The 13809-nt window shown below is 46.8% G+C and overlaps 1 protein-coding gene across 1 annotated transcript in view; it reads left to right on the top strand.

Annotated features, from left to right (window-relative positions):
• HK1 (hexokinase 1) overlaps window positions 1-13809 on the top strand; it is a 72144-nt gene that overhangs the window by 26534 nt on the left and 31801 nt on the right. The window contains exon 3 of the mRNA XM_012658457.1: window positions 9279-9427. Within this exon, the coding sequence (XP_012513911.1) occupies window positions 9279-9427 (149 nt within the window). The remainder of the gene's footprint in view (window positions 1-9278; window positions 9428-13809) is intronic.

The raw sequence follows: 13809 nt of genomic DNA, 5'->3' as shown, positions 1-13809 counted from the left end.
TTTTTTTTTGACTTGGTGTCTCGCTCTGTTGCCCGGGCTAGAGTGCCATGGTGTCAACCTAGTTCACAGCAACCTCAAACTCATGGGCTCAAGCTATCCTTATGCCTCAGCCTCCCAAGTAGCTGGGACTACAGACATGCGCCACCATGCCCAGCTAATTTTTTCTATATATTTTTAGTTGTCCGGCCAATTTCTTTGTATTTATAGTAGAGACGGGGTCTCACTTTTGCTCAGGCTGGTCTCGAACTCCTGAGCTCAAACGATCCACCCACTTCAGCCTCCCAGAGTGCTAGGATTACAGGCCTGAGCCACCACGCCCTGCCTCCCATTAGCTTTTTTTGATGAATATTTGGTTTTGGACTATATTTTGGCACTTCATCTTTATCCAACCATTGGGCCAAATGTTTGCAATTGTCAAAAGGAATCCATTTTTCATCACACGTAACAATACGTTACAGTGTAGAAATGGCTCCCCTTTATGTCATGCCAGCAGAGAAAGGCAAGCTTCAAGATGATTTCTCTTCTGACACTCGTTTAATCCGTGCAGTACCCAGCTTCTTTACCTTGTCCATTTGTTTCAAATGGTCCAATATTGTTGGAATAGCAACAGTAACCTTGCTGCTAATTCATGTGTAGGCTGAGATAGATTCGCTTCCACTACAGCTTTCAGCTCATCTCTATCCACCTTGGTCTCAAGGTCACCCACATGGCTCATTTTCAAGATTAATATCACCAGGACAGAACTTCTCAAACCATCAACGTACTGTGCATTGATTAGCCACATCCTTCCCAAACACTTTGTTGATATTTTGAGCTGTCTGCACTGCATTGGTTCCATGATGGAACTCATAATCAAAAATAACACAAATTTTTGACTTATCCATGGTTTCACGAAAATTGCTCTAAAAAAATTTGAGCAACAATCGCAAACCAAAACGTGTGTTTGAAAGAAGGAGGATGTATCTTCACAATAAAAAAAAAAAGTGTGAAAGTGAAATGTCAGAGATATCAACTGTCAAATTTAGTACTTAAGGAAATCGGACACTCCATACTTAGTAATCTAATATTAACATGTACAGAGGAGAATCACAGAGTGATTACCCAAATATCACAGTGGGGCCCAGAGGGATATAGCCTATTTTCAGAGGGGTGGGGGAGGTGGGGAATGTAAGTAATTCTATTGCGGGGCAATAAATGGTTACTAGGGAGAATGAGTGGAAGGTGAACAGAGATAAATTTGCCAGTGGTTCTCTTTGGAAATTGAATGAGCCTCAGAGACAGACATGATCTTGTGGTGGTGACATTCTTCAGTCTACTTTTCTACGATAGATAATGAGAAACAGTTGTTCTCCTTGCAGCATCTGTGTGGTCTTTATGTAGATAGGGGAAAAGTATCTTCCAGCATCTATTACTCTTTAAGGGGCCTTTAATTCAAAGTACTCATTATACCAGGGAGCCTTATTTTGGGGTGAAATATTATGCTTTGCTTCAGCACCCAGTCTCTTGGGAATAGCAGTCCCTGTGTCTGGCCTCCCTCAGTTGGGAAGCCTCCCTTTTTTTTTCTCATTTTCTTATTTATCTTTAAGGATATCATAAGTACCAATTAGAGTGTAAGATTTTTAAGGGTAGTGTTGGCTATTTCATTGTTCTTAGCATAGTCTTTACCCAAAAGAAAGATTTTTACCCAAAGAGAAGCAAAAAAATATATTTATATTTGCTAGAAGCTCGAATGTACCATTATCTCTGTTCTTGCAAAGCAGAACGAGTCACAATGTGGTCACAGTTATTTTAGGGCCCTAAACAGACATAGTACTGCTTTCCAGCCAAAGGAAGGAAAATATTTCCTTTCTCTTCCTGAGGCATTTGGGCTGTTTCAATTTTCGTATCTGGGAAGATTGTTGGATTATCTTGAAAGTTCTCTCTATCTGTGAAATCTCCTGAATGTCTGGCGTTCTACTTGGGTTTTTGACAGAGATGTCGAGTTCCCATCAGGTAGTTGGCTTGCACACGGGAGGGAATGCCTTTGTATCGCACGTACAGCGTTCATTCATTAAGCTGGACTGAGGCAGGCTTTTCATGCAGGCAGAGTGTTTATTTGCCCTGTATTCCAGCACGGCCCTGGACTTGAGAGACATCTGTCCTGTGTTTGTTTTCCATTATTTGCTAGTAATGATCACTGTCATTAGAAAGTGGAGGGTTGCTAGGGGCCCTTCAGATGTTTTGTTTAATGAGCCTTGTCTTGAAGAGTGGTTCTCCTGGCTTCAGTGGAAATGGGAGTTGTGGGAAGAAGTTGCAAGTAAAAGGCCCCAGTAGCAGGAAGGAAGGTCGGAAACCAGAGATTTGAAGAGGAAGTGGAAGGAAGCCCACTGCTGCAGAAAGAGGCTGAACCTGAAGTTAAAGGAAAAATAAAGTAAAAATCCAGAACCCTGGATAAATCTCTGGCTCTGACATTTATTATCTGTGTGATCTTGGAGAAGTCACCAAGCTTCTCTGAGCCTCCATTTCCTCATTTGTCAAATGGGCATGATAATCCCCGCCCTGCCTGCTTCACCAGGCTGTCAGCAGGATCAAACGAGAGGGCTTTGGAAACTGCACGCTGCTGTAAGAGACACAGTTGGTCATCTTCATTATCATCACCATCGTCATTATAATTTAATAACTGACTTTATAAGAATTCTTTGGGAAGGCCTTTCCTAACAATTGTGACCAGTCAAAGGACCCCACCCATCAGGCCTAAATGTGTCATCCCAGTTCCTGGAGGAAGGATCCAGGGTATTCAGAACTCACCGGCATCTCTGTGATGCTCTAGGGGAAGGAGGCTGAGTGCAAAGGGGCTCTTCTCACCCCGGCCCCAGCACCCCACCTCTGACCTAGCCATACAGAGTGCGGGTGAGCCACAGACTGCAGCTCTGGTCCCTCTGCGGTGGGGTATCTGGACACCACAGCTGCGAATCGGGGAACTGACCCGAGATGAAAGGGGATGATGACGGGTCCTTTTGTTATGGAGGGCAAGTAGGTGTTTGGGGGATCCATTCCCTAATAAAGATTGTTGAACTTGGGAGCCTTCTGTTGTAGCTAAAGGAAATCTGAACTGAAATTTGTTTAAGAAAAAAGGGGAAATTTGATGTTCCTATAACTGGGAAGTCCAGTTGTGAGTTGGCTGCTGTATGCAGGGACTTAACCTTTCTCTTACTTGTTCAGTTAGCCCAACTTTCCTTTGTATTAGCTTCATGCCTGGGCCTTCTCTCCCCTTACAGTGGCAGAGGCAGCCCCTGCAGCCCAGACTGACAACTCAGAGCTGGACTCCCAGTGCAGGGCAGGCCTTGCTCCCACAGGACCAGCGATGGGTTTGGCGAGGGCCACGATTCGCTGATTTGGGTCATGTGCCCATCCCGAATCAATCACAGTGGTCAAGATGGCTGACTCTGGATGCACCTGGATCATGTGCCTGGATCACACACTGGTCCCCCTGGAGCTGGAGCAGGGGCTCAGCCCCACCTCCAACCTCATGGGTCAAAAATAGGGGGGTGGTTATCTAAAGAGGTGCTAGACTTCTGACGAAGCTAATAAAAATCTCGTTGCCCTTACCAGAAGTCATGCCTTGGTGTCCTTTGCCTGGCAGAGAATAAGACCAAAGAGACCGTGCATTTGACCCAGGCATTTCCTAATGAGCTGGCAGCAAACATTTACTGATTACCTGCTGTCTGCAGGACTCGGTCCTTACGGGAGGGAGGTAAGCCTGCTAAATTGCCTTTGCCTTCAAGTTGCTTATCACCCAACTGAGGAAGATAAGATACATACACATAAAAAATAATGAGCATCACAGTATTTGCCAAGTATGAGGGAAGGGAGGGCTCCCCGTGGCCTTGCCACGGGTATGACTATGAGTGAGCCATTCAGCTAGTTTGGTTGAAGCTTTCTTATCCATAAACTGAGAAGGCGAGTTAATATTTGTGCAGTATTTCCTAAGCTGAAAATATGATTTTTGGAAGAGGAGGAACTGCTATTTCCTTTAGCAGCCACAAAGCACACCTTCAAAGGGAACCAGGGTCACTGCTCAGGGAAGGATCAGGAGCTTAGCAAGCCCCCTTGCTACCACCTCAGGGGCTATTTGTCAAGACTCCCCTTAGATACATCAACCACCGCTTGCAGGTGTGTGAAGTATCCAATGTTTAGTTTTGTCCTGGCATCTCATGGCCACCCTTTCTTCTCTGACACTAACTCCTGGGGACTCTGCTGATCTGTGCCTGTTCAAGAAGGGAGCGGTGGAGACCTGGAGTGGGCAGACTACAGCAGGAGGCTGGGATGGGGCAGGGGTCTTTGTGGAGTGTGGAATTATGGGCAGCCTTGTGCACCCTAAGACCAGCTCCTCCCAGATCTACAGGCAGCAGAGGTCGTTTCTCACTTACCCTGCTAGAAATACTTCAGGTCCCAGTCCTCCAGAGGTGCTGCCTGAAACCTGACCCCTTCCTAGGTGAGGGGCTGAAAGCTCTTACCTGCTCTGTGTTGACGCCAACACTACCTAAGCAGGAGTTCCCAGCCACCATCCCCAGGGACCTGCTTTCTCTTTCATTCATCTGAAAATGAGACTTTTGATTGGGCTGGCAACTGAAAAATTTCCCTTGCTTTATTTTAAAGTTATGAGAGAAAGCCAGTGTAAAACATGCAATAAGTAAATGTTTGTTTAAACATTAAAACAGTAAATAAATGAATTAAATAAGAATAGTATCAAACAAAATAAAAAGTACTCATCATTTCATCCCAGCGTAGCATTTGCTTTTGTGCCCGTTATTTCCCTGAGCACAAGTGGTTTATAGTTGTTTACCAGGTTCAGTTTTTACTCTCTTCCTTAAAGAACAAAGCAGAACAAAACCAAGAGCTGCAAGGAGTCATGGATGTTAAAGAGCCCCAGAAAAGAAACATAGCCATCCCTGGTGTGCTGAAGTCTCACTCAGATCTCATCCTTGGGGATCCCTGTCCCTGAATGCTGTCTAGGAGGCAGGTTTCATGCTTATGAACTTGAGTTTGGGATTCAAATGCTGGCTTTGCCACTTACTGGTCGTGTGCTTGGAAAGGATATCTAACCCTTCTCTGCCTTTACTTGCCTGTCTGTAGAATGGGCATCATGACAGTACCTACTTCATAGGGTTGAGCGGATTAAGAAGAAAATGATGCATATATAGCACTTGGTGATTGACACAGAAAGACCCAATGAATGTTAGCTGATGGTAAAATAAAGTGTTTTTGATATTCTCGTGACTCACCTGCCTGAGAGGAGCCGCGTACAAATTCAGTTTTTTAACTTGGTAGTAGCGCAAAGCACCATGGGGTTAAGATTCTGATGGGAACCCAAAAAAAACCCTGTACTCATGTGAATAGCACACAAAGTCAGGGTCAGAGTTTTCATCAAATCTATGATACTTGCTTCCCAGCATTCTCCCTCGTTCTCTTTTTTGGACCATAGAAATAATTTAAAATCAGTGGTGTCATGTGATATATCCATATAGTGGACCATAATTCAGCCATGGAAAGGAATGAAGTACATTCCATGGTACAACATGGGTAAACCTTGAAAATATGTTGCTAAGTGAGAAGAAGCCAGTCACAGAGGGCCTTATATTGTATGACTCCATTTATATGAAATGCCCAGATGGGGAAACCTATAGAGATAGAAAGTACAGTTAGTGGTTGCTGGGGGTTAGGGAGGTTGGGAGGAAATGAAAAGTAACTGCTCATGGGTACAGGATTTCTTCTGGGATGATGAAAATTTTCCAAAATTGGATAGTGATGATGGTTGTACAACTTTGTAAATATCCTGAAAACCACTGAATTGTACACTTTAAAATGGGTAAATTGGGCTGCATGCAGAGGCTCATGCCTGTAATCCCAGGACTTTGGGAGGTGGAGGTGGGAGGATAACTTGAGGCCAGGAATTCGAGACCGGGCTGGACAGCATAGTGAAACCCCATCTTTGCAAAAAATAGTTGGGCATGGTGGTGTGGGCGTGGTGGTGTGGGCGTGGTAGTGTGGGCGTGGTGGTGCACACCTGTAGTCCCAGCTACTCAGGAGGCTGAGGCTGGAGGATCACATGAGCCCAGGAGTTTGAGATTACAGTGAGCTATGCTTGTACCACTGCACTTCAGCCTGAGCAACAGAGGGACACCCTGTCTCAAAATAATAAATAAAATAAAATAAAATAAAATAAAATGGATCCATTATATCTCAATAAAGCTGTTATTAGGAAAACTACCCACCCGATGTGTGAAATAATAAGAAATGTACATATTGATCTTTGCCCCAAGTTCCTGGCGCAGAACTCCTAAAACCCGTGTAATTTCCTTATCAATAGGGGTGCTAGGAGAATCCTTTGTTCTAATATTTGGTCTTTGACTCCAGTTCCTGACACAGAGCTCCTAAATCCTTTGGAATTTCCTGTTCTAAGGCACTAACTCTAGATAGCCTTAGGATGAGGGCTGGCTGCCAGGGGAACCAGCCCTATAATTAGGGGGTTGGTGCTTTCAGCCCTGCCCCCATCCAGGGAGGAGGAGGGGCTGAAGGTTGAGCTGGCAAACCAGTGGCCAGTGGTTTACTCTATTGTGCCTAGTAATGAAGCTTCCATAAAAACCCAAAAGGACTGAATTCCTGGGGCTTAGAGATAGCTGAACACGTGGCGGTTCCTGGGTGGCACACCTGGAGAGGGCATGGCAGCTTCTCGCCCTTCTTCCGGTGCTTCTCCCCATGCATCTCTGCCATCTGGCTGTCACCTGTAATATCCTTTATAATAAATGGGTAAATGTAAGTAACGTGTTTCCCTGAGTTCTGTGAGCCTCTCTAGCAAAGCAATCATACCCAAGGAGGGGGTTCTGGGAACCCCAATTTCTAGTCTGTCAGGTAGAAACACAGGCCACAACCTGTGTTTGTGACTAGCATCTGAAGTGGGGGGGCAGTCTTGTGGGACTGAGCCCTCCACCTGTGGGATCTGATGCCATCTCCAGGTAGATAGTGTCAGAACTGGATGGAACCAGAGGATACCAAGCTGGCTGATGTGTTCACTGGTGAAACATGCCTTCTATTTGACAGGACAATTCTACTAGGTATATACCCAAGAGAAATGAAAATGTGTCCAAACAAAAACTTGGACACAAATGTTCATGGTAGCATTATCCAAAATAACTAAAAGGTGGAAACAGATCAAATTTCTATCAATGGACAGATGGTTAAATAAAATGTGGTATAACCATACAGTGTAATATTATTCAGCCATTAAAAGGAATGAAATACGAATACATGCTCGACATGATGAACCTTAAAAACATTTTGCTAAGTGAAATAAACCAGTCACAAAAGGATATATACGGTATGATTCCAATTATATTGAAATATCCAGAATTGGCAATACGAATACATGCTCGACATGATGAACCTTAAAAACATTTTGCTAAGTGAAATAAACCAGTCACAAAAGGATATATACGGTATGATTCCATTTATATGAAATGTCCAGAATAGGTATATATAAATCTATAGTGACAGAAAGTAGATTAGTGGTTGTTCGGGGCTGGGGGAGATGAGGGGCTTGGGAGGTGATAGTTAAAGGGTACAGGGTTTTTCTTTTTCTTTTTCTTTCTTCTCTTGTCTCACTCTGTTGCCTGGGCTAGAGTGCAGTAGCATCATCCTAGCTCACTGCAACCTCCAACTCCTGGGCTCAAGAGATCTTCCTTCCTCAACCACCCTGGTAGCTGGGACTACAGGCATATGCCACCATGCCCAGCTAATTTTTCTGGTTTTTGTAGAGACGGGGTCTCTGTATTGCCCAGGCTGGTCTCAAACTCCAGGCTTCAAGTGATCCTCCCACCTCAGCCTCCCAAAGTGCTAGGATTACAGATGTGAGCCACTGCACTCAGCTTTGATATTATGAAAATGTTCTAAAACTAGCTGTGGTGCTGGTTGCGTAACTGAATATACTAAAAACCATTGAATTGTACACTTTAAATGAGTAAATTGTATGGCATGTGAATTACATTTCAATAATGCTGTCACCGTAAAATGTGGTAATAAAGATCTTTCCTTAGGAAAATGAGATGCCCCAAAGCAGTCTGGCACTTACTGCCACACGACTGGGGGCTTGGTGGACCACTGGGGCTCAGGGAGGCAGACGTGGCTGTCACCCCTGGCATGATACACATTGGGACAGTGGGGATGTCACCTTGGCATCATGAGTAAAGCTAACAGATGTTAACTGGTATTTTGGGAGCATTTGTGAGGGTAACTAATGAGATATGGAGTAAAGAATGTTTAACGATGGCTTAATGGATGGAACCTGCCCGTAGCCACCTCCCTTGGTGCTGTCTGGTGGTCTCGGTCTACAGCGTCTTGCTCTGTCCTGCTGAGGCCCCCCAGGTATTGCACAGTGGTCCTGAGAGAGGTCTCCGTAGCGGGCCAGCTTACTCTTATGTGACCAAGAGGGACTTCTGTTAAAAGCATCCTCTGGGTGGAAACAATACAAGTGTCCACCGATGGATGAATAGATAAACAAAATGTGGTATATCTACACCATGGAATGTCATTCAGTCTTAAAAAGGTGTGAAATTCTGATGCATGCTACAACATGGATCAACCTTGAAAAACATGCTGAGTGAAATAAGCCAGACACAACAAGACAAATACTGTGTGATTCTACTAATATGAAATTTCCAGAATAGGGAAATGCATAGAGACGGGGAGCAGCCTGGTGGTTACCAGGGACTGTGGGGGAGGGGAAATGGGAGTTGTTGCTTAACAGTTACAGAGTTTCTGTTTTGGGAAGTGAAGAAGTTTTGGAAATAGTGGTATTGGTTGCACAACATTGTAAATGTACTTGCCACCGAATTGTACACTGAAACATGGTTGCAGTGGTAAATTTTATGTTGTGCATATTTTACCACAACAAAGAACAACCCTGTGCAGTAAGTGGAGCTCTGGGCTGGCTTTAATCGGTGTCTGAGCCAACACGCAAGGAGCCCAAGGCCTGGCATGGACCTCAGAGGTAGGGTTTTCTCTGAGTTGAAATGCCATGCGATTTTTATTTATGGATAGCCATGGTGTTTTTGAAACAGGTTAAGGAACTAGAGAAAGATGGGCTGGGAATTTGAACTTAATTGAGTACTTCCATTCCCCTGAAGTTGGAAGTGCGGCAGGGGGAGGCAGACAGGGCCTGGACCCTGCCTAGAAGTGGGCATGGCATGTGACCTTCTCCTAACACTCGAATCTGATGTGATACCTGTTGTCTCCCTGAACAGAAAAGGGAGATTTCATTGCCCTGGATCTTGGTGGGTCTTCCTTTCGAATTCTGCGGGTGCAAGTGAATCATGAGAAAAACCAGAATGTTCACATGGAGTCCGAGGTTTATGACACTCCAGAGAACATCATGCACGGCAGTGGAAGCCAGGTGGGTCCCCGTTCCATCCAGGTCAGCCCCATCGGGCCTGTGTCCCCCAGGGCATCTCCAGGGAGCAGACCTCAAAGCGCTGGTGTCTTGAGCTCCTGGAAGAGGGTTGCTGGAAGGAGTCCATCGTAGATGCATACAGAAAAGGACTCCTGGGCAGAAGGACGGGGCAGCCTGAGCGGGGGCTGGATTGTGCATGAAGAGATGCCTGCCGCCTGGGTAAACTGGTGCAGTGGGGGTGGCCTGCCTGGACTCCCACAGAGTCGAGCCCGTGGGGAGGGAGGCCTGAGGCTCTGTGGGGTAAACGCACTCATCCCCTAAGGATGCTGGGGTTGGTTCCCCAGCACGGGGTTAACGCTTGGGTGAAAATGCCCCTTCCTTCCTTCCGTAAGGTCATTGGCCTCCTCACCTGCTCCCCAGAGGCTCAGGCCTCGTAGGGTGTGGCTGTGGCCTTGTCAGGCAGGAATTAGGGTTCACAGCTCTGGGCTAGTCGGGGGGCGGGGGGGTGGTCTCATTACCTGATTTAAAATAGCGTTGTACAAGCCCTTGGCACAGAAAGCAAAGAAAGCAGGGCCTTGCCAGGAAAATCATCCCCTTCTCTCATGCATGTGCCGGGCTCAGCCCCTCCTGGGCCCCACCCTCCAAGGGCTTCCTTCCTTCCCTGCCCGAGGGGTGTGGGCATGCCCAGGAAGGGCCCGTCCACCCACTTCCGGCTGTCTGGTTGCGGCAAGTGGTGGGTTCCAGCACACTGAGGACCCTGTGATCCTCAGGGGGTTTAGGTATCCCCCCTCAGGAATTCCATTGTTTCCATGTCCCTAAGCCCGTGGGGGGTGGCAGGGGGTACTCCTCCCCTCCCCTGTCGACATCGTGGCCTCTCCAATCTGTGGCTCACCTCCCCAGTCATGGCTGCTGTCCAGGGTGTGTATTCAGAGCTTGCCAAATGTTTGCTTTAGGAAGGGCGTGTTCTCAGCAAGGTTTGTGACTAGGTTCTCCAGGGAGCCCATTTGTTCTGGGGTGGATTTTGAGATGAGACCCAGGAGTCTTCTCCTCTTGACTCCACTTTATTCCTCAATTACTGTGGGTGGGACCTGGGGAAGCCATAATCCTTTTCTTTATCCGAGGGATAGGGCTAATCCTGGCCTTGAACCTGCTCCCTGGCGTTTGGGTTCAGAGCTTTTCAGACCATGTCATAGTGAGCATTGCAGGGAACACTGTCACTAGAGGAGACGAACCACTTTACAGTTGGCCACTGGAACCGGGGGCGTTACTATTGGATGGCCCTGCCTGAGACTCCCCTGCTACTGCCCTGACGCTGTGCTGCAGACCGGCCCATCCATCCGTGCCTGCACGAAGGTTGCCCCTGGCGGGTCTCCTGACCATGCGCAGTTGGCTGCCGCCCCCTCAGCAGCCTGAGGTTTGGCATCCTGCCCCCTTTCAATTTTGGCAGCACGCACTGGCCTGTCCCTGTCTGTTCTCGAGAGTCCTTGGGTTGAGCCACCTAAGCCTGGTGACTTCAGCACTGGGACTCTCACCCTGTGCTGCAAACATTCCCTGTGCGCTTTGGCTTCACCTTTTAGGAGTGGGGTTTGTTAATTAAGGGGTGCCCTCCATGGGGGCACACTCACCTGCGTTCACTTCCACAGTAACATCCTTCTTACTGCTGCCCGCTTCATCTCTGCCTCTGCCCCCATCTTCCCCTCTTCTCAGTCCCAGGGTCACTTTGTTTCCTGCTGTCTCTGTTTCTTCCTCTGCCCCCTTTAAGCAGTTTGAAAAGATGATGGTGATGATGATGATAATGTAGTATCATTATAGCAAATACTTACCCAGTGCTTGTTATGTGCAAGTGATGTAAGCTTTTTGTATGTATTAACTCATTCAATCATCACAACAGCCCTGTGGGGAGGTGGTATTATTATTCCCTTTTCACAGATGGGAAAATTGAGGCTTAGCTGTTTGACAACTAGCTCACACATGGTGGAACTGGGATTTGAACCTAGGCAGGCCAGCTCCAGATGTTACAGTTGCAGCAACTTGGAACTCCTAGGCTGGGTTTTGGCTTTGTCTTTGTTTCTTTGTTTGTTTTTAATTTTATGAGGGTGAGGAGAATGAGGGAGAGAGGGTTGGAAGATGGGAACCGCCCCTCCAGAAGTTTGGGGTTAGGGTAGAAATGACATTGTGGGGTCCATCTTGCTCTTACCAGCCTATGGAGTATTCTGGCAAACCAGGGTCCTCACCTGGCCTACGAAGCAACTCAGACTCGCTGATTGTGAACAATGGTGAATTCTTGGGGTTTGATCACAGGGGGTTCTCATCTTCTGTGATATGTGGGAATTTTAAAATAGATTTTTGAACTTTTTATTTGAAATAATATTAAACTTATAGAAAAGTTTTAAGATAAACACAGAGAGCTCCTATGTGGACCCTTCATCCAGATTCCCCCATTGTTTTTACAGAGGAAACTTTAATGACAACCGTGTATTCAGATCTCTCGTGTGCACAGTCCTTTGCGGATGGGGCTTTGATCTGTGTCCTGCTGCTCTACTCTTCTCACGCTGAAGTCGGAAGTGAATCTTCCCTCTTTGAGTGACTAGAATTTTTTTTTTTTTTGAGACAGAGTCTCACTGTGTTGCCCGGGCTAGAGTGCCGTGGCGTCATCCTAGCTCACAGCAACCTCCAACTTCTGGGCTCAAGCGATCCTCCTGCCTCAGCCTCCCGAATACCTGGGACTACAGGCATGTGCCACCATGCCCGGCTAATTTTTTTTTTCTACGTATTTTTAGTTGTCCAATTAATTTCTTTCTATTTTTAGTAGAGACGGGGTCTTGCTCTTGCTCAGGCTGGTTTCGAACTCCTGAGCTCAAACAATCCGCCCGCCTCAGCCTCCCAGAATGCTAGGATTACAGGTGTGAGCCACCGCGCCCGGCCTCATTCTTTTGATATTTAACACTGTTAGAGAAAGATTTATTTATGACATGTGCTAAAAATGATAAGGCAGAACTTTATTGAGAGAGGGCCGTGGACAGAGGTTTAGGGACCATGGCAGGAGGGTCTTACGTTAAGGAGAGAGATGGAACCTGACTTTCCCGATTCCCTAGTTATTAACTATTCCCCTTTCCTTGTCTCCATCTCCACGCGCGTGCACACACACACACACACACACACTCACACACACACACACACACACACTCTCTCTCTTTCTCTCTCTCCAAAAGTCTCAGTGCAAATTTAATAATTTTAGAAGCACAAAGCAACATTCTTGAAGTGTCACTTATTTAGTTTTGGGAATTTTGAGAAATAAATGTGTAATTTCAGAGAGACTGAGTCTGCGTGTATGTATTTTTAAAATAATGAGTATGTTGTCAGGAGAGAAAAAAAATTAACGTTTTTTAGACACTACAATGTTGAGTCTAGGGAGGTTGGGTAACTTCCCTTCCTGGTTGATCCCAGATGTAGGTCAGCCCAGGGGCAGCTTCCTGCCTCCCTGGGCAGGCTTAGAGCCCTGGGTTGTGGGCACTCCGCAGAAACGGCCTTTCCTTCTCAATGCAGTGCTAAGGGAGCTGTGTTTGGCCTGGAACTGGGGGCTGGTTACAGGCCCAGTCCCTGTGGATCCGTGTGAATCCATTTCTGCAGCCAGAGCTCTGCCAGGCACTCCCTGCCCCTTCCTGCAGAAGCTCCTCTCCGAGGCTGCAGGGGAGCCTGGAGCTTGCGAGTGCAGATGGCGTGGGGCGCAAGGACCGACTTAGCGATGGGTTTATATCAGTGTGAAATATAGGTCGCAGGGAGCTTAGCCGGGCTTCTCCAGCGGAGGTAGTCATGTGTCAACTCAGTCAAACATGCCACCTGCAGCGGAGTAAGAGTGACTCAGGGACAGAGGCTCCTACATCAAAACCGACCAGGTTTTCCATGACCTTGGCAGCAAAGTCTGACATTAGGGCTGGCTTCAGGCACATCTGGGGAAAGATGGGAATGGCAGTAATGGCTTCTGGCCCACTCTAATGGATGCTCTGCAAGGAAAGCCTTCAGACAGATGGCTTCGTCTGGGAGCAGGGTTGGGGCTGCTCCGTATGACTGTGTTTGGCTCCTCCAGCACTGCCTTCTGGGCTCCAGGAAGTTCAATGGCTGTGTCAATCCCATATTTAAGAAAGGTCTAGTGTTGTGACAGTCATGAAAAAGATAGAGGGTTACCTAGACTGTGGTGTGGCTGCCAGAAGAGCATGTGTGTGCTCAGGTTACATTAATAGAGGTATAGAGCTAAAGAAGGGAGGTTGTTAGTTCTACTAAGCACTCCTCTGGTTGGAACACATATATGGAATATTATCTTCAGTTCTGCTTGCATTTTAGAGGTGAGGGGAGTTATTAGAGAGATCCAAGAAGGTTACCTTAGA

Source organism: Propithecus coquereli, unplaced genomic scaffold, assembly GCF_000956105.1.
Source record: "Propithecus coquereli isolate 6110/MARCELLA unplaced genomic scaffold, Pcoq_1.0 Scaffold117, whole genome shotgun sequence".
NCBI lineage: Eukaryota > Metazoa > Chordata > Mammalia > Primates > Indriidae > Propithecus > Propithecus coquereli.
The sequence above is the reverse complement of the archived record's forward strand: the minus strand, read 5'-3'. Positions and strand labels throughout refer to the sequence as shown.